A 20,407-nucleotide genomic window follows, 5' to 3' on the forward strand; every position below is an offset into this window, starting at 1 on the left:
GCAATGTCCATTTCTGCCAGGAGAGGATTATGGACTCGGCAGTGGACGGGTGATGCTGATTCTAAAAGGCACATGGAAGTTTTGCCTTATAAGGGTGAGGAGTTGTTCGGGGATGGTCTCTCGGACCTCGTTTCCACAGCAACAGCTGGAAAGTCAGCATTTTTACCCCATGTTCCCTCACAGCCAAAGAAAGCACCGTATTATCAGGTACAGTCCTTTCGGCCCCAGAAAGGCAAGCGGGTTAAAGGCGGCGTCCTTTCTGCCCAGAGGCAGAGGTAGAGGGAAAAAGCTGCAGCATGCAGCCAGTTCCCAGGAGCAAAAGTCCTCCCCCGCTTCCTCCAAGTCCACCGCATGACGCTGGGGCTCCACAGGCGGAGCCAGGTACGGTGGGGGCCCGTCTCAAAAACTTCAGCAATCAGTGGGCTCGCTCACGGGTGGATCCCTGGATCCTTCAAGTAGTATCTCAGGGGTACAAGCTGGAATTCGAGACGTCTCCCCCCCCCGCCGTTTCCTCAAATCTGCCTTGCCAACAACTCCCTCAGTTAGGGAGGCAGTGCTAGAGGCAATTCACAAGCTGTATTCTCAGCAGGTGATAGTCAAGGTGCCCCTCCTTCAACAAGGACTGGGTTACTATTCCACAATGTTTGTGGTACCAAAACCGGACGGTTCGGTGAGACCCATTTTAAATTTGAAATCCTTGAACACATATATAAAAAGATTCAAGTTCAAGATGGAATCGCTCAGGGCGGTTATTTCAAGCCTGGACGAGGGGGATTACATGGTATCACTGGACATCAAGGATGCTTACCTGCATGTCCCCATTTACCATCATCACCAGGAGTACCTCAGATTTGTGCTACAGGATTGTCATTACCAATTCCAGACGTTGCCGTTTGGTCTGTCCACGGCACCGAGGGTATTTACCAAGGTAATGGCCGAAATGATGATACTCCTTCGAAAAAAGGGAGTTTTAATTATCCCGTACTTGAATGATCTCCTGATAAAGGCGGGGTCCAGGGAGCAGTTGTTGGTCGGGGTAGCACTATCTCGGGAGGTGCTACAACAGCACGGTTGGATTCTAAATATTCCAAAGTCACAGCTGGTCCCTAGGACACGTCTACTGTTCCTGGGGATGGTTCTGGACACAGAACAGAAAAAAGTGTTTCTCCCGGAGGAGAAAGCCAAGGAGCTGTCATCTCTAGTCAGAGGCCTCCTGAAACCAAAACAGGTGTCGGTGCATCACTGCACGCGAGTCCTGGGAAAAATGGTAGCTTCCTACGAAGCAATTCCATTCGGCAGGTTCCATGCAAGGATCTTTCAGTGGGACCTGTTGGACAAGTGGTCCGGATCGCATCTTCAGATGCATCGGCTGATAACCCTGTCTCCAAGGACCAGGGTGTCTCTGCTGTGGTGGCTGCAAAGTGCTCATCTTCAAGAGGGCCGCAGATTCGGCATACAGGACTAGGTCCTGGTGACCACGGATGCCAGCCTTCGAGGCTGGGGGGCAGTCACACAGGGAAGAAACTTCCAAGGACTATGGTCAAGTCAGGAGACTTCCCTACACATAAATATTCTGGAACTGAGGGCCATTTACAAACCCCTGCTTCAAAACCAGCCGGTACTGATCCAGTCAGACAACATCACGGCAGTCGCCCATGTAAACCGACAGGACGGCACAAGAAGCAGGACGGCGATGGCAGAAGCCACAAGGATTCTCCGATGGGCTTAAAATCACGTGTTAGCACTGTCAGCAGTGTTCATTCCGGGAGTGGACAACTGGGAAGCAGACTTCCTCAGCAGGCACGGCCTCCACCCGGGAGAGTGGGGACTTCATCCAGAAGTCTTCCAACTGATTGTAAACCGTTGGGAAAGGCCACAGGTGGACATGATGGCGTCCCGCCTAAACAGAAAGCTAGAAAGATATTGCGCCAGGTCAAGAGACCCTCAGGCGATAGCTGTGGACGCTCTAGTGACACCGTGGGTGTACCGGTCGGTTTATGTGTTCCCTCCTCTTCCTCTCATGCCCAAGGTACTGAGGATAATAAGGAGAAGAGGAGTAAGAACTATACTCATTGTTCCGGATTGGCCAAGAAGAGCTTGGTACCCGGAACTTCAAGAAATGATCTCAGAGGACCCATGGCCTCTGCCGCTCAGACAGGACCTGCTGCAGCAGGGGCCCTGTCTGTTCCAAGACTTACCGCGGCTGCGTTTGACGGCATGGCGGTTGAACACCGGATCCTGAAGGAAAAGGGCATTCCGGAGGAAGTCATTCCTACGCTGATTAAAGCTAGGAAAGAAGTGACCGCAAACCATTATCACCGCATTTGGCGAAAATATGTTGCGTGGTGTGAGGCCAGGAAGGCCCCAACGGAGGAATTTCAGCTGGGCCGTTTTCTGCACTTCCTACAGTCAGGGGTGACTATGGGCCTAAAATTGGGTTCCATTAAGGTCCAGATTTCGGCTCTATCGATTTTCTTCCAGAGAGAACTGGCTTCACTACCTGAAGTTCAGACTTTTGTTAAGGGAGTGCTGCATATTCAGCCCCCTTTTGTGCCTCCAGTGGCACCTTGGGATCTCAACGTGGTGTTGGATTTCCTAAAGTCACATTGGTTTGAGCCTCTTAAAACCGTGGAATTAAAATATCTCACGTGGAAAGTGGTCATGCTGTTGGCCTTGGCTTCGGCCAGGCGTGTGTCAGAATTGGCGGCTTTGTCATGTAAAAGCCCTTATCTGATTTTCCATATGGATAGGGCAGAATTGAGGACTCGTCCCCAGTTTCTCCCTAAGGTGGTATCAGCCTTTCATTTGAACCAACCTATCGTGGTGCCTGCGGCTACTAAAGACTTGGAGGCTTCCAAGTTGTTGGACGTAGTCAGGGCCCTGAAAATTTATGTTTCCAGGATTGCTAGTGTCAGGAAAACTGACTCGCTATTTATCCTGTATGCACCCAACAAGCTGGGTGCTCCTGCTTCAAAGCAGACTATTGCTCGCTGGATCTGTAGTACGATTCAGCTTGCACATTCTGCGACTGGACTGCCGCATCCTAAATCAGTGAAAGCCCATTCCACGAGGAAGGTGGGCTCTTCTTGGGCGGCTAGCCGAGGGGTCTCGGCTTTACAACTTTGCAGAGCAGCTACTTGGTCGGGGTCAAACACATTTGCTAAATTCTACAAGTTTGACACCCTGGCTGAGGAGGACCTAGAGTTTGCCCATTCGGTGCTGCAGAGTCATCCGCACTCTCCCGCCCGTTTGGGAGCTTTGGTATAATCCCCATGGTCCTTACGGAGTCCCAGCATCCACTTAGGACGTCAGAGAAAATAAGATTTTACTCACCGGTAAATCTATTTCTCGTAGTCCGTAGTGGATGCTGGGCGCCCATCCCAAGTGCGGATTGTCTGCAATACCTGTATATAGTTATTGTTTAACTAAAGGGTTATTGTTGAGCCATCTGTTGAGAGGCTCAGTTATTGTTCATACTGTTAACTGGGTATAATATCACGAGTTATACGGTGTGATTGGTGTGGCTGGTATGAGTCTTACCCGGGATTCAAAATCCTTCCTTATTGTGTCAGCTCTTCCGGGCACAGTATCCTAACTGAGGTCTGGAGGAGGGTCATAGAGGGAGGAGCCAGTGCACACCAGGTAGTCCTAAAGCTTTCTTTAGTTGTGCCCAGTCTCCTGCGGAGCCGCTATTCCCCATGGTCCTTACGGAGTCCCAGCATCCACTACGGACTACGAGAAATAGATTTACCGGTGAGTAAAATCTTATTTTTCTCTCTCAGGAGCAGTGGTAAGGCCTGCTACAGTATGGCTTCAGCCTGGATGGCAAAGGCAATGGGAGAATGGGTGGAGGAACTAGAGAATGGCCTCTCCCCTCCTAATAGGGAGCAGGAGTATCATTTAGGCTGTATAAGACAAGCTGCCCAATATTTGGAAGAAGCAGCAATTGATATGGGTACGATTGCTTCTAAAGCATCAGCCTTGACAGTAGCTGCTCGTAGAGCAGTTTGGCTACGCACTTATAAAGCAGATGCAGAATCCAAGAAAGCTCTGGAAGCATTGCCTTTCATGGGTAATATTATTTGGGAAACAATTGTCAGATATTCTAGAATAGGAAGCTGAATCCAAAAAAGTCAGATTCCCGGCTAGTTATAACCCTAAGACTAGGGGTTCAAAATTTCGGCCATTTTGATGGCAAGGCAAAGCAAAAGCTAAAGAGGAGTCTAAGCAACCCCAGTTCAATAGATCAGCCAGGGGTAGGAAGCAATAGGCTAGTAGAAAGCCAGCTTCCAAGCCTGAACAGAAGCCATCAGCATGAGGAGACGGGCCTCCGTCTGGAGGATTCCAGGGTTGGGGGCCAACTCCTTCATTTTGCACACACATGGCAACAGTCGACGACAGATGCTTGGGTGCAGAAGGTGGTATCTCTCGGTTATGGGTTCCCATTCAGGAGGCAGCCTCCTAAAAGTTTTTTTTGCACCAGCTCGTCTCGTATAGAGTCGAAGGCCAGTGCCCTGCAAGAAGCAGTTCAGAAATTGCTTCAGTCGGGTGTGATTATCCCGGTACCCCCATCACAATGGGGACAGGGTTTTTACTCCAATCTATTTTTGATTCAGAAGCCAAATGGGTCATTCCGACCAATTCTTAATCTCAAAATGTTAAACAAATACATTTGGATTCCAGGGTTCCACATGGAGACGTTACGCTCCATAGTGTTGGCTATGGAACCGGGAGATTACATGGTATCTCTGGATATACAGGATGCTTACCTACATGTGCCCGTAGCACGGTCTCATCAATGTTACCTCAGGTTTGCCATCCTCCAGCAACATTTTCAGTTCCAAGCCTTGCCCTTTAGGCTAGCAACAGCACCCAGGGTGTTTACCAAAATCATGGTGGTTATGGCAGCTTATCTCCGCAAGCAGGGGATAAGAATATTTCCATACCTCGACGACCTTTTAATCCTAGCACATTCGCAGGAATTACTTTTGAGCCATCTTCAACAGACAGTAGTTTGTCTACAAAGACACGGGGTCCTCATAAACTGGGAAAAGTAGTCTCTGAATCTGTCACAGCGGATGGTTCATTTGGGGGCCATATTGGATTCAGGTCTACAGAGAATTTTCTTATCAGAGAAAAAGATGGCCAAGGTGCAGGTCATGACTCGGGAGGCGTTGCACACTCAGACAATGTCAGTCCATGCAGCAATGCAACTGTTGGGTCTGATGGTGTCAACCTTCGACATGGTGGAATATGCACAATTCCACTCCAGACCACTACAGCACCTTATTCTGACCAAATGGACTGGAAATAATCTGACAATAAAAAAACAGATGATAAAGTTTCCGGTAAACGTAAAAAAGTGTCTAGCTTGGTGGCTACAGAGGGACCATTTAAACAAGGGGAGACCCTTTTGGATAAAAGAATGGCAAGTCCTGACAACAGATGCTAGTCTTCAAGGCTGGGGAGCGGTGCTCGAAAAGCCTTTGGTTCCGGGGAAAATGGACCATAAGGGAAAGTCGCCTGTCAATAAATCTGTTGAAAATAAGGGCCATTTATATGGCTCTAGTTCAGGCAAAGGACAGTCTGCAAGGAAGACCAGTCCAGATTCGCTCAGACAATGCAACAGCAGTAGCGTACCTCAATCATCAGGGAGGAACTCACAGCAATAGATTGATGGAGGAAGTAACTCCCATACTAAGGTGGGCAGAGCTCCATCTTCCAGCATTGTCAGCAGTGTTTGTTCCAGGTGTACTGAACTGGGAAGCGGATTTTCTCAGTCAACACACCTTTCAGGAAACCGAATGGGCATTACACCCAGAAGTGTTTCAGACTATAGTGAACAGATGGGGTCTGCCAGAGATAGGTCTCATGGCGTCTCATCTAAACAACAAAGTTCCGAGGTACGGATCAAGAACAAAGGATCCCGGAGCGATCCTTGTAGATGCACTGTCCGTAAAATGGAAATTTCATCTGGCATATCTGTTCCCTCCAATATTTCTGTTACCCAGAGTAGTGAGGAAAATAAAGCAAGCAAAGGGAGCCATAATTCTAATAGCTCCAGTTTGGCCAAGAAGGCATTGGTATGCAGATCTACTAAGGATGTCCATGGAAGCACCAATATTGCTCCCTCAACGTCCAGATCTGCTAATGCAGGGTCCTTGTTGTCACAGCCATCTGGATCGTCTGTCTTTGACGACGTGGCTGTTGAAACCTCTATCCTAGAAGCTAGAGGATTTTCAAAACAAGTAATTCAAACTATGCTTAGAGCAAGAAAACCTTCTTCAGCTTGTATTTATCATTGAATATGGCAAGCCTATATTCATTGGTGTAGTGGAAAAAGTTTGAATCCAAGATCTTTTAAAGTATCCAGGATTTTGGATTTTCTTCAAGCAGGATTGGATAAGGGGTTGAGAGTAGCTTCCTTGAGGGTTCAAGTATCAGCATTAACGGTATGGTTTCAGAGAAAGATTGCTGACTTACAGGATGTGCGTACTTTCTTTCAGGGAGTTATACACATTCAACCTCCATTTGTTCCTCCTGCAGCTCCCTGGGATTTGAATCTGGTTCTTAAAATCCTTCAGGGACCTCCGTTTGAACAACTTAAGAGAGCAGATCTTAAATGGTTGACGGCTAAGGTGCTCTTTCTACTGGCAATGGCGTCAGCTAGAAGAGTGTCCGATTTAGGAGTACTGTCGTGTAAGTCTCCTTTTCTAAGTTTTTTTTCCAGATAACCAGATCTAGTTCTGAGAACTGCCTTATTTTCCGAAGGTGGTTTCAAAGTTTCACCTTAACGAAGAGATTGTAGTCCCAGCTTTTCAGGTATCGGGACTTTCTGCGGGAGAAGCGTCGCTGGATGTGGTCCGAGCATTAAGAATCTACATAGATCGTACTAGTGCTATCAGAAAAACAGATTCTCTCTTCATCCTCTACGGATTTCATAGAAGAGGATGGCCTGCTAGTAAACAGACGCTGGCAAGATGGTTCCGAATGACCATTTCAGAAGCTTATTCTCGTGCTGATCTCCCTACTCCGGCTAATGTCTCTGCTCACTCTACACGTAAGGTAGGTCCTTCATGGGCAGCACAACTGGGTGCTTCAGCAGAACAGATTTGTAAGGCAGCCACATGGTCTTCCATTAACACATTCATTAGACATTATGCCTTGGATACTTTTGCCTCTCATGACGCTGAATTCGGGCGAAAGGTTCTCCTGTCTAATCAGGAGCGTCCCCACCACTAAAACTGGCTTTGGGAATCCCAATGTTATCCTGTGGATAACCTGTGGACCCAGCCGCAGAAATATACCGTTATAGTAAGAACTTACCATTGATAACGGGATTTCTCCTATGTCCACAGTTATCCACAGGGGACCCACCCTGACGCACCTGATTTGAGGATCTTTACAATCACTAAACCTGTTCCCTCTTGCATGGAAGGGTGTGCATGTGTGTTCTTATCGCCTGAATAGGTTTCTACCTGATGCTCCTGCCTAAATTGCTGTGGAAATAACTGATTTGACTGAGTCAGTGGGCGGGATTATATGGAGAAGCCCCGAAGGATCCTGGGTGGCCAGAAAGCTTGTGACCGTTTGGTGCCATTTTCACTGTCGTTCCGGCATATCCCAATGTTATCCTGTGGATACCTGTGGACATAGGAGAAATCCCGTTATCAACGGTAAGTTCTTACCATAACGGTATATTTTGGCTATAAGGGAGGTGTTAAAGCTCCCTGTAGAGGATGCTGCGTCACAGCAGTCGTGTTTGTTTGTTTTTTTACAGAACAAGCCTACTGTTACTTTCCCTGACTCTACAGAGTTAGGTGACTTATTCAAACAGGCCTGGAAAAATCCAGACAAAAAATTCCAAGGGGGAGATTCAAATGTTTGAAAAGTCAGTTGGGTGTCTGTTTTTTCCTATTAGACAGGAAAAAACAGACACCCAACTGACTTTTCAAACATTTGAATCTCCCCCCAAGTGTCCAAATTTTTTTTGCGCACTTTTCCATTTGCTCCTGAAGGTAGAAAATTTGGGGAGGAACCCCCTGGGGTGGATGTCTGTCTCTCGCCCTGTCTAAAAAGGCGGTGCTGCCTCCTCCGGGCTCCTTTACCATGAAGGATCCTGGGGATAGGAAGACTACATTAAAGCCTAATTCTCTTATGCCCTAGAGGATGCTGGGGTCCACATTAGTACCATGGGGTGTAGACTTGTCCTCCAGGAGCCATTGGCACTTTAAGAGTTTGAGAGTGTGGGCTGGCTCCTCCCTCTATGCCCCTCCTACCAGACTCGGTTTAGAAAATGTGCCCGGAGGAGCCGGTCACAGCTAGGGGAGCTCTACAGAGCTTCTTTAGAAAAAGTTTTTTTTTCTTTTTAGAGTTTATTTTACAGGGTGGCTGCTGGCAACAGCCTCCCTGCTTCGAGGGACTAAGGGAGGGAAGTAGTGTCCGCCCTGCGGGGTCTGACCCACTATGTCCGCTGACAGGACACTGAGCTCCTGAGGGGATAGATCGTTCCCCCGCCACAGGGGATCGCTCATCCCAGCAGCATGCCGCCATCCGCTTACAGAGCCAGAAGATCGGTGGCGAGTGAGTCACCGACCCCCCCCCTTGCAAGCGGGAAGCCGGTGTGATGATGGCGGCAAAAGGGTAGGGAATGCGGTATTAACCGCGCTCCAGAGCTCAGAGGCACACTGTGCGGCGCTGTGAGGATGCGCCCTGAGCCGGCGCCTAAACCCTGCACTGGTCAGAAAGTCTGTCGGGGTCCATGGATCTCAGCCAGCATTATCCTCAGGCCAGTATGGTCATTGTGGAGAGCTGAAAGACTGTGCCATTTTGGGGGTGGAGCTTCTCCTCAGAGCGGACCCAGCAGCGTTCAGTACCATTTTCCTGCCTGCACAGCGCTGTCCAGGAAGAGCAAGTCCCTCCACAGCAACTCCAGCTATCTCTCACAGTACCAGGGGGTTGTAGAAGGACGGGGGGGGGAACTCTGTCTGCCCTTCCCTGTGTGTGTGTGTGTGTGTGTGGTGTCTATGGTCTCCATTAAGCTATGTCCAGAGACTGTCATATGCTGCAGAGGATATGTCCTCTCAGGATGATCCCATTCCATGTAATCAGGATTGCACTGGTTTAGCACAGATACCAGCAAGAGAGCCTGAGTGGTTATCCTCTATCAAAGCTATGATTTCTCGGATTTCAAATAGGGTTGCACAAAATGAATCTGCAACTCAGGCTTTACAGAACTCTATGGCCCAGTTCTGGTACCTCGGGGCTCCCAGCTGTATATTCCCAAAAACGTGCTCTTGCACAGATCATGCAGGATGACATGGATACAGATTCTAACACTACAGACGGTGGTGGGGATGTGCTGCGGGGAGGCGCCATTTCTTGCTAAAGTGCTGCAGTTAATGATAGAGGCTATTAGAGATGTGTTGTACAGTATATTGCTGATACAACACCGGAGCAGGTTGAGGAGGCTTACTTCACTGAGAATAAGAAATCCTCGCTAACCTTCCCTGCGTGAAAAGAATTAAATGCTATTTTTGAAAACGCTTGGGAACACCTGGATAAAAAATTCCAGATCCCTAAAAGGGTTCTGGTGGTATTTCCTTTCCCGTTAGAGGATAGAAAAAAAATTGGAAAACCCGCCCATTGTTGACACGTCAGTATCCAGACTTTCAAAAAAGGTGGTTTTACCTGTTCCAGGATCTACCGCCTTGAAAGAGGCTGCTGATCGTAAAATTGATAATACGCTCAAATCCATGTATACGGCTTCTGGGGCAATACTACGTCCCACTATTGCCAGTGCTTGGATTGCCAAAGCTATAGTAAAGGGGTCAGGCACGTTACTTAAAGATTTGAATACTATGGAGAAATGTGATGTTGAATTGTTTTTATGTAACATTCAGGATTCTGCAGGATTTCTGGTAGAATCCATGAAAGACCTGGGTTCCATGGCTGCAGGAATTTCTTCCATGTCTGTCTCAGCTCGTCGAGGACTGTGGTTGCACCAATGGTCTTCCGACGCGGAGTCCAGGAGAAGTGTGGAGACCCTACCCTACACAGGTCAGGCTCTCTTTGGGGAAGCGTTAGATACGTGGATCTTCACGGCTACGGCGGGTAAGTCATCTTTTGTTCCCTCAGCTGCATCTGCTCCGAAGAATCCTTTTTCTTCAACTGCATCACAGCCCTTTCGGCCTGCCAAGCCCAGAAAGGCCAAGCCGTCCAACACCTTCTTTCGGGGAGGTCGGCCCAAGTCCAAGAAACCTGCTGCTGCAGGTTCCCAGGAACAGAAACCTGCTTCAGGTACACCAAAGTCCTCCGCATGACGGTGGACTGCGCGCCCCGGAGGTGGGAGCGAGACTCAGGCATTTCAGTCACGTCTGGGTGTCGTCTGGCCTGGATCCCTAGGTGCAATATATTGTGTCCCAGGGGTACAGGCTGGAATTTCAAGATCTCCTTCCTCACAGATTCTTCAAATCAGGCTTGCCAGCTTTGCTGGCAGATAGGGCTGTCCTGCAGGCAGCCGTCCCGAAGTTGGTGGAGGCACAGGTTATTGTACCGGTCCCTCCTCATATGCAAAATAAAGGTCACTATTCGAACCTTATCGTGGTAGCGAAACCGGATGTTTCGGTCAGACCCATTCTGAACCTAAAATCGCTGAATCCCTTTTTGAAGGAGTTCAAGTTCAAAATGGAGTCTCTAAGGGCGGTGATATCAGGTCTGGAAGAGGGGGAATTTCTGGTATCCCTGGATATCAAGGATGCTACCTCCACATTCCAATTTGGGCGCCGCATCAAGCTTATCTCCGATTCGCACTGTTGGACTGTCACTACCAGTTCCAGTCCCTGCCATTTGGCCCCTCCACAGCACCGAGGTTACTCGCCAAGGTGATGGCAGAAATTATGGTTCTCCTCCGCAGACAGTGGGTGAATATAATTCCATATCTGGACGATCTGCTGATAAAGGAGTCGTCCAAGGAGAAGCTGTTACAGTCCATTCTTCTCACGACCCACCTGCTCAGAACACGGTTGGATCCTGAATCTTCCAATATCATATTTGGAACCAACCAAGAGGTTGTCCTTTCTGGGAATGATCCTCGACACGGAGATGCAGAGGGTGTTTCTTCCAGAGGAAAAAGCGTTGGTGATACAAACAATGGTCTGGGATGTCCTGAAGCCAGCCCGAGTGTTGGTTCATCAGTGCATTCGCCTTCTGGGAAAGATGGTGGCCTCTTACGAGGCTCTACAGTACAGGAGGTTTCATGCTCGGTCCTTCCAACTGGATCTCCCTGACAGGTGGTCGGGATCCCATCTACATATGCCCCAGAGAATACGTCTGTCGCCAAAGGCCAGGATTTCACTCCTCTGGTGGTTGCAACTACCTCACCTTCTGGAGGGCCGCAGGTTCGGATTTCAGGACTGGATCCTTCTAACCACGGATGCAAGTCTCCGGGGCTGGGGCGCAGTCACTCACGGGGAGACCGTCCAAGGAAGGTGATCAAGTCTGGAAGCCGGCCTGTCGATAAACATTCTAAAGCTAAGAGCCGTCGACAATGGTCTTCTCCAAGCGGCCCATCTTCTGAGAAATCGGGCCATTCAAGTGCAGTCGGACAATGTGACAACGGTGGCTTACATCAACTGACAGGGCGGAACGAAGAACAGAGCTGCAATGTCAGAGGTAACCAGAATCATCCTCTTGGCAGAAAAACACTTGTGAGCGCTGCTAGCCCCGTCAGCCGCCGCAAAGGAAGAAAGATCAGAGCCGCAGTGCTCTCAGCGGCCCCGGAACAACAAGTGCAGGGAAAGGTAGGAAATCACTGGCAATCCAGGAAAAAATAAAATCAAGGGTTGCTGGCTACTCCTTCACATATTCACTCAAAAGAGTGTAAACATTTAACTAATAATTCCTTTTTTTTTTTTACAGGTACCGCTTTTTAACATATAAATATATATAGTTCAATTAGCGCTTTCTTCCAAATATTACAATTACCATTTCTTAAGAAAGCAGCTTATACTCAATTAGCGCAGTGAATTAATTTTATTTAGTGTTCAAGGAGGTAACAGATCTTTGGGATGTACCTCAAATAGACATGATGGCCTCTCGTCTCAACAAGAAGCTTCGGCGATATTGTTCCAGGTCGAGGGACCCGCAAGCAGTGGCGGTGGACGCCCTAGTGACTCCGTGGGTTTTCCAGTTGGTGTACGTGTTTCCACCACTCCCACTCATTCCAAGAGTGCTCTTCGGGAGGACCTGCTGCAGCAGGGGCTGTTCGCCTATCAAGACTTACCACGGCTGCGTTTGACGGCATGGAAGTTGAACGCCAGGTACTAGCTCGGAAGGGCATTCCGAGCAAGGTTATTCCTACCCTGATACAGGCTACGAAAGGCGTAACGTCTAAACATTACCATCATGTTTGGAAAAAAATATGTATCTTAGTGTGAGTCCAAGAAGTTTCCTACGGTGGAGTTTCAACTGGAGATGTCGGTCCAATTCCAACAAGCCCACGGGTGGCTCATCAATTGGAAGAAGTCCTCGCTGGTCCCTGCTCGGAGCATGGTGCACCTGGGGGCGCTGCTGGACACACACAGCCAAAAACTGTTTCTGTCTCCGGAGAAGGTCCTGAAACTTCGAGACAAGATCTGATGCTTCCTCTCTCGCCAGAGAGTGTCGATACACTCGGCGATGCAAGTACTAGGCCTCATGGTGTCTGCTTTCGACATGGTAGAGTACGCTTAATTTAATTTCTGCCCTCTGCAGAGGTTAATTCTTTCCAAATGGGACAGCCTGCCTCATCGGATCAGGTCTCAAATGATCTTGACTCTGGAAGTTCGTCTGTCACTGCTAGTTGGCTACAGGACCAACAGTTGAGCAGGGGCCGTTCCTTCTGGATCTCCAACTGGGTCCTCCTGACAACGGGTTCCAGTCTGCAAGGTTGGGACGTGGTGTTGGAGCAACACTCTCTCTCAAGGGTCGGTGGACCAGGGAGGAATCTCTCCTCCCGATAAACATTCTAGAATTGCGGACAGTGTTCAATGCGGTGACACTGGCCCTGCCTCTGGTACAGAACAGGCCTGTTCAAGTACAATCCGACAACGCCAACACGGTGGCGTACATAAATCATCAAGGCGGCACTCGAAGCCGCATGGCAATGATGAAATTGTCAAACATCCTTCAGTGGGCGGAACGCCATTTGCCAGCCTTATCGGCAATGTTCATTCCGGGAGTCCTCAATTGGGAAGCGGACTTCCTCAGTTGTCAGGATGTGCACGCCGGAGAGGTGGAGTTTTCAGCCAGAAGTCTTTCAACTCCTAGTGGACATGTGGGGCCTACCAGATGTAGACCTGATGGCATCTCGACACAATCACAAGGTTCCGGTCTTCGCAGCAAGGACAAGGGATCCTCAAGCACCGTCTGCTGCCATACGTGTTCCCTCCAGTGTGACTCCTGCCCAGGGTAATACGGAAGTTCAAGCAAGGAGGAGGAATACTACTTCTAGTCGCTCCAGTATGGCCCAGACGGCATTGGTTCTCAGACCTGCAGGGTCTCTCGATAGAGCATCCTCTTCTACTTCCTCAACGCCCAGACCTCCTCATTCAGGGCCCTTGTGTCTACCCGGACTTGGCTAGACTGGCTTTGACGGCGTGGCTCTTAAAGCATCACTCCTGAGAGCAAAAGGATTCTCTGAGGTGGTCATTCAAACTACGTTGAAAGCCGTAAACCAGTTTTGGCTCTGATTTATTACAAGGTCTGGAATTCTTACTTCACCTGGTGTGCTGCTAAGAATTATGATGCATTTACATTCAGAACTTCCAGGCTTTTGGCTTTTCTACAAAAAGGCCTAGACTTGGGCTTTCGTCTGGCCTCCCTTAATATCTATGGAGGAAAATCTAAAATTACTTTTTAAGTACTGTAAAATATATAGACAGTGCATATAATTTTATAAGCTGTTTTAAATACACATTTATAATTCTCATAGGCGTACACTAATATTTTTTATTTTTTTTGTGGTTTGAGGAAGTGCCTTTAGGTATAATTGCACTAATGCCCTTCGGCAAATCAATTGAATAGGTTCCGCCAGGTACCGATTACTTAGGAGGAAATGCAATTGTTTTTGTGTGCCCGTAAGACACTGGTCGATGTTGTAAGGCGATATGAACGTTTTTGTTCATTAATGAACAATTCATATCGCTCAGTGTGTATGCACCAACGATGATGTGCGTCCCCGCGGTCGTTCATTGTTGGTTTTCCGTCGCTTTGCAATGCAAGGCAATTTGGACGATATCAAGATCGATTATCGTCCAAATTGCTGCCGTCGCCCAGTGTGTAGGGCGCATAAAGGCCCATATAAACGGGCCGATGCAGGAGAGATGTGTGCTGAGCGAACCGCTCAGCACACATCTCTCCCGCCGCTCAGCACAGCGCGATCTGTGCTGAGCGTGCGGAGACAGGGGGGCTAGACTGGTCTGCATGCAGGCCAATCTAGCACCAGCGATAGCGATGCGTATCGCTATCGCTGTAGGGGGTACACACGGAGTACCCCCCTTAACACTCACCTTACTACTTACTTATTCATGCCTGCCTGATGGTTCAGAACCAATTCATGCTGGGTTGACTTAAGATGTTTTACAATGATCATCGCAGATCTCCTGCATGTGTAATCCATATGCTATGGATAAGGTATAATTTCAGGAAATTTGTAGTTTCATAATGTTTATATACTTTTTTTTTTTTTTTTTTTAGAGACTAAATCTTAAAAATAAACTTGTTAATAATTGTTTACTCACCATCTTCTTTCATGCAGACAAATGGAAACATAACTTTGAATCCAGAAAACAGAATGCATGGACAGACTGACGATCCACATGAGGAGGAGATAGAGGTAACCGGTTTATATTAAGATATGTCTACTGCATCGTAGGACTTTGTATACCGATTCAGACTCATGCACACACAAATACATAAATGTTGTACATCAAATTCATCTGTGTAATCCAGCAGTGTAGGTTTATTAATTCCAAATTGATTTATACGAATATAGCTGGGTACACACTAGATGATGTGCAAACAACTCAATGGTCGTCCCGATTTCCGTTGAACCCCAGAACAATCACAGCACACTCTGCAAGCTTTCAAAATGAGCAAATGCTATATCTTGCATTGTTTAGTCACACATGTATGTATATATGTGTGTGTGTGTGTGTGTGTGTGTGTGTATGTATATATATATATATATATATATATATATGTATGTGTGTATGTATATATATATATATATATATGTGTGTGTGTGTATATGTATGTATGTATATGTATATATATATGTATATATATATATGTATATGTATATATATATATATGTATATATATATATATATATATATATATATATATATACGTATATATATATATATGTATATGTATATATATATGTATATATATATATATATATATATATATATATATATATATATATATATATATATATATATATATATATATATATACGCGCTCGGCTCCGGCACTCCAGCTACGTTGGCTTGTTAAGGTGCCTTCCTTGTGGGGCAATCCCACGTAGATATGTAGACAGGATACAGGCGGCACTCAAAGACTTGCACAAATAGTGAAAAAAGCATCAGTGCAGGGTTGCTGTTTTAATACGTGTTACGTTTCGGGGACGTATCCCCTTCCTCAGACAGTGATACAGTGCATCAGTACAGATATAAATACATGAATCTATTAATGCCACTTACCCCCCTTCCATGACTCCCAGCTGCGTGCATCACGGTGTTCCAGACCTCCCCCGTCCCACACTGACCTGCTGTGACGCAGAGACCGGAAGTGTGGGATGGGGGAGGTCTGGAACACCGGGTGTGATCTGACAGCGCGCTCTCTATCTGCACCTCCGGCAATCCTTTACTGTGTCTAAGCGATCCAGTGCAGCAGCTCACACACACGGCGGGTCCGTGTGAAGCTAAAACATCTTTTCCGGCTGGCAGCTTCATGTGTTCTGCTCTGGAGAGTCGTTAAACTGCGGGACGAGTATTGCCTGGATGGTAACATTACATGTCGTGTGGTAACCAGCCCACAGTGTTTTATTCTCTGGTACGAGTCACATCTCTCTGGAGTTCAGTCTTTTAACTGTCTGTTTGAATTCAAACTTTTATGCACTATGGAGCGCCCCCTCTTCTTTTGTCTTTTTTGATAGATAGATATATATATATATCTATCTATCTATTTTGCTCAAAAAATATAGGGAACACTTAAACAACACATCCTAGATCTGAGTGACTGAAATATTCTTATTAAATACTTTGTTCTTTACATAGTTGAATGTGCTGACAATAAAATCACACAAAAATTATCAATGGAAATCAAATTTATTAACCCATGGAGGTCTGGATTTGGAGTCACACTCTAAATTAAAGTGGAAAAACACACTACAGGCTGATCCAACTTTGATGTAATGTCCTTAAAACAAGTCAAAATGAGGCTCAGTAGTGTGTGTGGCCTCCACGTGCCTGTATGACCTCCCTACAACGCCTGGGCATGCTCCTGATGAGGTGGCGGATGGTCTCCTGAGGGATCTCCCCCCAGACCTGGACTAAAGCATCCGCCAACTCCTGGACAGTCTGTGGTGCAACATGGCGTTGGTGGATGGAGCAAGACATGATGTCCCAGATGTGCTCAATTGGATTCAGGTCTGGGAAACCGGCGTGCCAGTCCATAGCATCAATGCCTTCGTCTTGCAGGAACTGCTGACACACTCCAGCCACATGAGGTCTAGCATTGTCTTGCATTAGGAGGAACCCAGGGCCAACCGCACCAGCATATGGTCTCACAAGGGGTCTGAGGATCTCATCTCGGTACCTAATGGCAGTCAGGCTACCTCTGGCGAGCACATGGAGGGATGTGCGGCCCCCCAAAGAAATGCCACCCCACACCATTTCTGACCCACTGCCAAACCGGTCATGCTGGAGGATGTTGCAGGCAGCAGAACGTTATACTTGGTGTCTCCAGACTCTGTCACGTCTGTCACATGTGCTCAGTGAGAACCTGCTTTCATCTGTGAAGAGCACAGGGCGACAGTGGCGAATTTGCCAATCTTGGTGTTCTCTGGCAAATGCCAAACGTCCTGCACGGTGTTGGGCTGTAAGCACAACCCCCACCTGTGGACGTCGGGCCCTCATACCACCCTCATGGAGTCTGTTTCTGATCGTTTGAGTAGACACATGCACATTTGTGGCTTGCTGGAGGTCATTTTGCAGGGCTCTGGCAGTGCTCCTCCTGTTCCTCCTTGCACAAAGGCGGAGGTAGCTGTCCTGCTGCTGGGTTGTTGCCCTCCTACGGCCTCCTCCACATCTCTTGATGTACTGGCCTGTCTCCTGGTAGCGCCTCCATGCTCTGGACACTACGCTGACAGACACAGCAAACCTTCTTGCCACAGCTCGCATTGATGTGCCATCCTAGATAAGCTGCACTACCTGAGCCACTTGTTTGGGTTGTAGACTCCGTCTCATGCTACCACTAGAGTGAAAGCACCGCCAGCTTTTAAAAGTGACCAAAACATCAGCCAGAAAGCATAGGAGCTGAGAAGTGGTCTGTGGTCACCACCTGCAGAACAACTCCTTTATTGGGGGTGTCTTGCTAATTGCCTATAATTTCCACCTGTTGTCTCTTCCATTTGCACAACAGCATGTGAAATTAATTGCCAATCAGTGTTGCTTCGTAAGTGGACAGTTTGATTTCACAGAAGTGTGATTGACTTGGAGCTACATTGTGTTGTTTAAGTGTTCCCTTTATTTTTTTGAGCAGTGTATAATATCTATCTATATATCTATCTATATATCTATCTATATATCTATCTATATATATATATATATATATATATCTACCTATCTATATCTATATATATATATATATATATATATATATATCTATATATATATAATATATATAATATATATTATATATATATATATATATATATATATATATATATATTATAAGGGCACGGTCGTGCCCTTATATTAAGGCTGAATCGAACAAACGGAATTCTCCCATAGGGAACTTCTGAGATGGGGGCATGGTGTTTGAGGGGCTACACCTCAAAACTGATTGGACGTACTGAGCTGAAATTTAGCATGGGCGTGTAGAATCGTCACCCGGTGCTGCATGCCAAATTTCAGGGCAAAATAATAAAAAATGAGGAATTGGGAGTAACGTAAAGTTCCAACTGTCAGTTTTTTTCTGTGACTTCCTTTGTGGCTTTTTGACACCGTTTTCCTATAGAGTGAATTAGATATTTTTTGGGAAGGCATAACTCCGGATAGAGGACGAATTAAGACTTGGGGTTTGTTTTACTAGATAGAGTATGCCCCAGTGTAGTGCCTTTTGGGGTTGTGGTTTTTCAGAAAGTTATAGGGTTTTTTTAATTAAGAGAAATATGCCCCATTATAGAGATAGGGCTTTTCAATTTGTTGCGGCTGCGCAGTGGCCGCCAGGAGAGCGAGAGTGAGTGAGGGAAGGGGTCTCGTGCAGGCTGAGGTTATAAAAGTAGCTGCTGGCGGCGGGAGGAGAGCCAGCGGTTCCTGGGTGTGTGCACCTGCGGTCCCTTACAGACTGCAGCGACCCATTAGGACTCTGGAGGAGAGGGGTAGCGGCATAGCAGCCGCAGGCTTACCGAAAGTGCTCACTACTGAGCAATATGGTCCCCTTACCCGAAGTGGGAGCCGCAGCGGGAGGAATAGCTGGAGTTGCGCCGCAGGAGAAAGTCAGAGGACATCCAGAAGAGACATCCGGTGCAGCGCTGACTCCTGACTGACAGCGCTTGCCTACTGAGCGGTGTGGTACCCCCACACCTGAAGCGGGTGCGGGAGCGGCAGCCGGAGAAGACAGCTGTGCTGCACGGAAGAAGTCAGGCAGCAGCAGCAGCACCAGCGGGCTGAGGTGGGGAGGATCAGTATGGTCCCTTACGTGCGGCTCACATTCAGATCCATCCGGCTCCCTTCCCCTCCTCCCCTGCACCCTTAGCAGCCTGCCCCCACATCTCATTCACCCACCGCCGCAGACTCCTCCCCCACACGGTTATTATAATAAGGCGACCCCCCTACCCCCTTCCCTCCCTGCTGTGTGTCCAGCCACCCCCCCCCTCACCTGCTGTGTGTCCGGCCTACCCCCCCCTCACCTGCTGTGTGTCCGGCCTACCCCCCCCCTCACCTGCTGTGTGTCCAGCCCCCCCCCCCCTCACCTGCTGTGTGTCCAGCCCCCCCCCCCTCACCTGCTGTGTGTCCGGCCTACCCCCCCCTCACCTGCTGTGTGTCCGGCCTACCCCCCCCCTGCTGTGTGTCCAGCCCCCCCCCCTCCCTGCTGTGTGTCCGGCCTACCCCCCCCCCCTCCCTGCTGTTTGTCCGGCCTACCCCCCCCCCTCCCTGCTGTGTGTCCAGCCACCCCCCCCTCACCTGCTGTGTGTCCGGCCTACCCCCCCCCCTCCCCTGCTGTTTGTCCGGCCACCCTCCCCTCCCCTGCTGTGTGTCCGGCGGCCTACCCCCCCCCCCCTCCCTCCCTGCTGTGTGTCCGGCCTACCCCCCCCTCACCTGCTGTGTGTCCGGCCTACCCCCCCCTCACCTGCTGTGTGTCCAGCCCCCCCCCTCACCTGCTGTGTGTCCAGCCCCCCCCTCCTCCCCCTCCCTGCTGTTTGTCCGGCCACCCTCCCCTCCCCTGCTGTGTGTCCGGCCACCCTCCCCTCCCCTGCTGTGTGTCCGGCCACCCTCCCCTCCCCTGCTGTGTGTCCGGCCTACCCCCCCCCCCCCTCCCCTGCTGCGTGTCCAGCCCCCCCCCCTCACCTGCTGCGTGTCCAGCCCCCCCCCTCACCTGCTGCGTGTCCAGCCCCCCCCCCCTCACCTGCTGCGTGTCCAGCCCCCCCCCCCTCACCTGCTGCGTGTCCAGCCCCCCCCCCTCACCTGCTGTGTCCAGCCCCCCCCCCTCACCTGCTGTGTGTTCAGCCCCCCCCCCCTCACCTGCTGTGTGTCCAGCCCCCCCCCCTCACCTGCTGTGTGTCCAGCCCCCCCCCTCACCTGCTGTGTGTCCAGCCCCCCCCCTCACCTGCTGTGTGTCCAGCCCCCCCCCCCTCACCTGCTGTGTGTCCAGCCCCCCCCCCTCACCTGCTGTGTGTCCAGCCCCCCCCCTCACCTGCTGTGTCCAGCCCCCCCCCTCACCTGCTGTGTGTTCAGCCCCCCCCCTCACCTGCTGTGTGTCCAGCCCCCCCCTCACCTGCTGTGTGTCCAGCCCCCCCCTCACCTGCTGTGTGTCCAGCCCCCCCCCTCCCCTGCTGTGTGTCCAGCCCCCCCCTCCCCTGCTGTGTCCAGCCCCCCCCCCTCACCTGCTGTGTGTCCAGCCCCCCCCCTCACTTGCT

The 20,407-nt window shown here is 49.2% G+C and overlaps 1 protein-coding gene across 3 annotated transcripts in view; it reads left to right on the forward strand.

Moving 5' to 3' along the window:
• Window positions 1-20,407, forward strand: part of RFFL (ring finger and FYVE like domain containing E3 ubiquitin protein ligase) — a 226,003-nt gene that overhangs the window by 156,134 nt on the left and 49,462 nt on the right. For all 3 annotated transcript variants that reach the window (XM_063953833.1, XM_063953832.1, XM_063953830.1), the window contains one exon: window positions 14,798-14,875. In XM_063953833.1, the coding sequence (XP_063809903.1) occupies window positions 14,798-14,875 (78 nt within the window). The remainder of the gene's footprint in view (window positions 1-14,797; window positions 14,876-20,407) is intronic.

Source organism: Pseudophryne corroboree, chromosome 2 (genome assembly GCF_028390025.1).
Source record: "Pseudophryne corroboree isolate aPseCor3 chromosome 2, aPseCor3.hap2, whole genome shotgun sequence".
NCBI lineage: Eukaryota > Metazoa > Chordata > Amphibia > Anura > Myobatrachidae > Pseudophryne > Pseudophryne corroboree.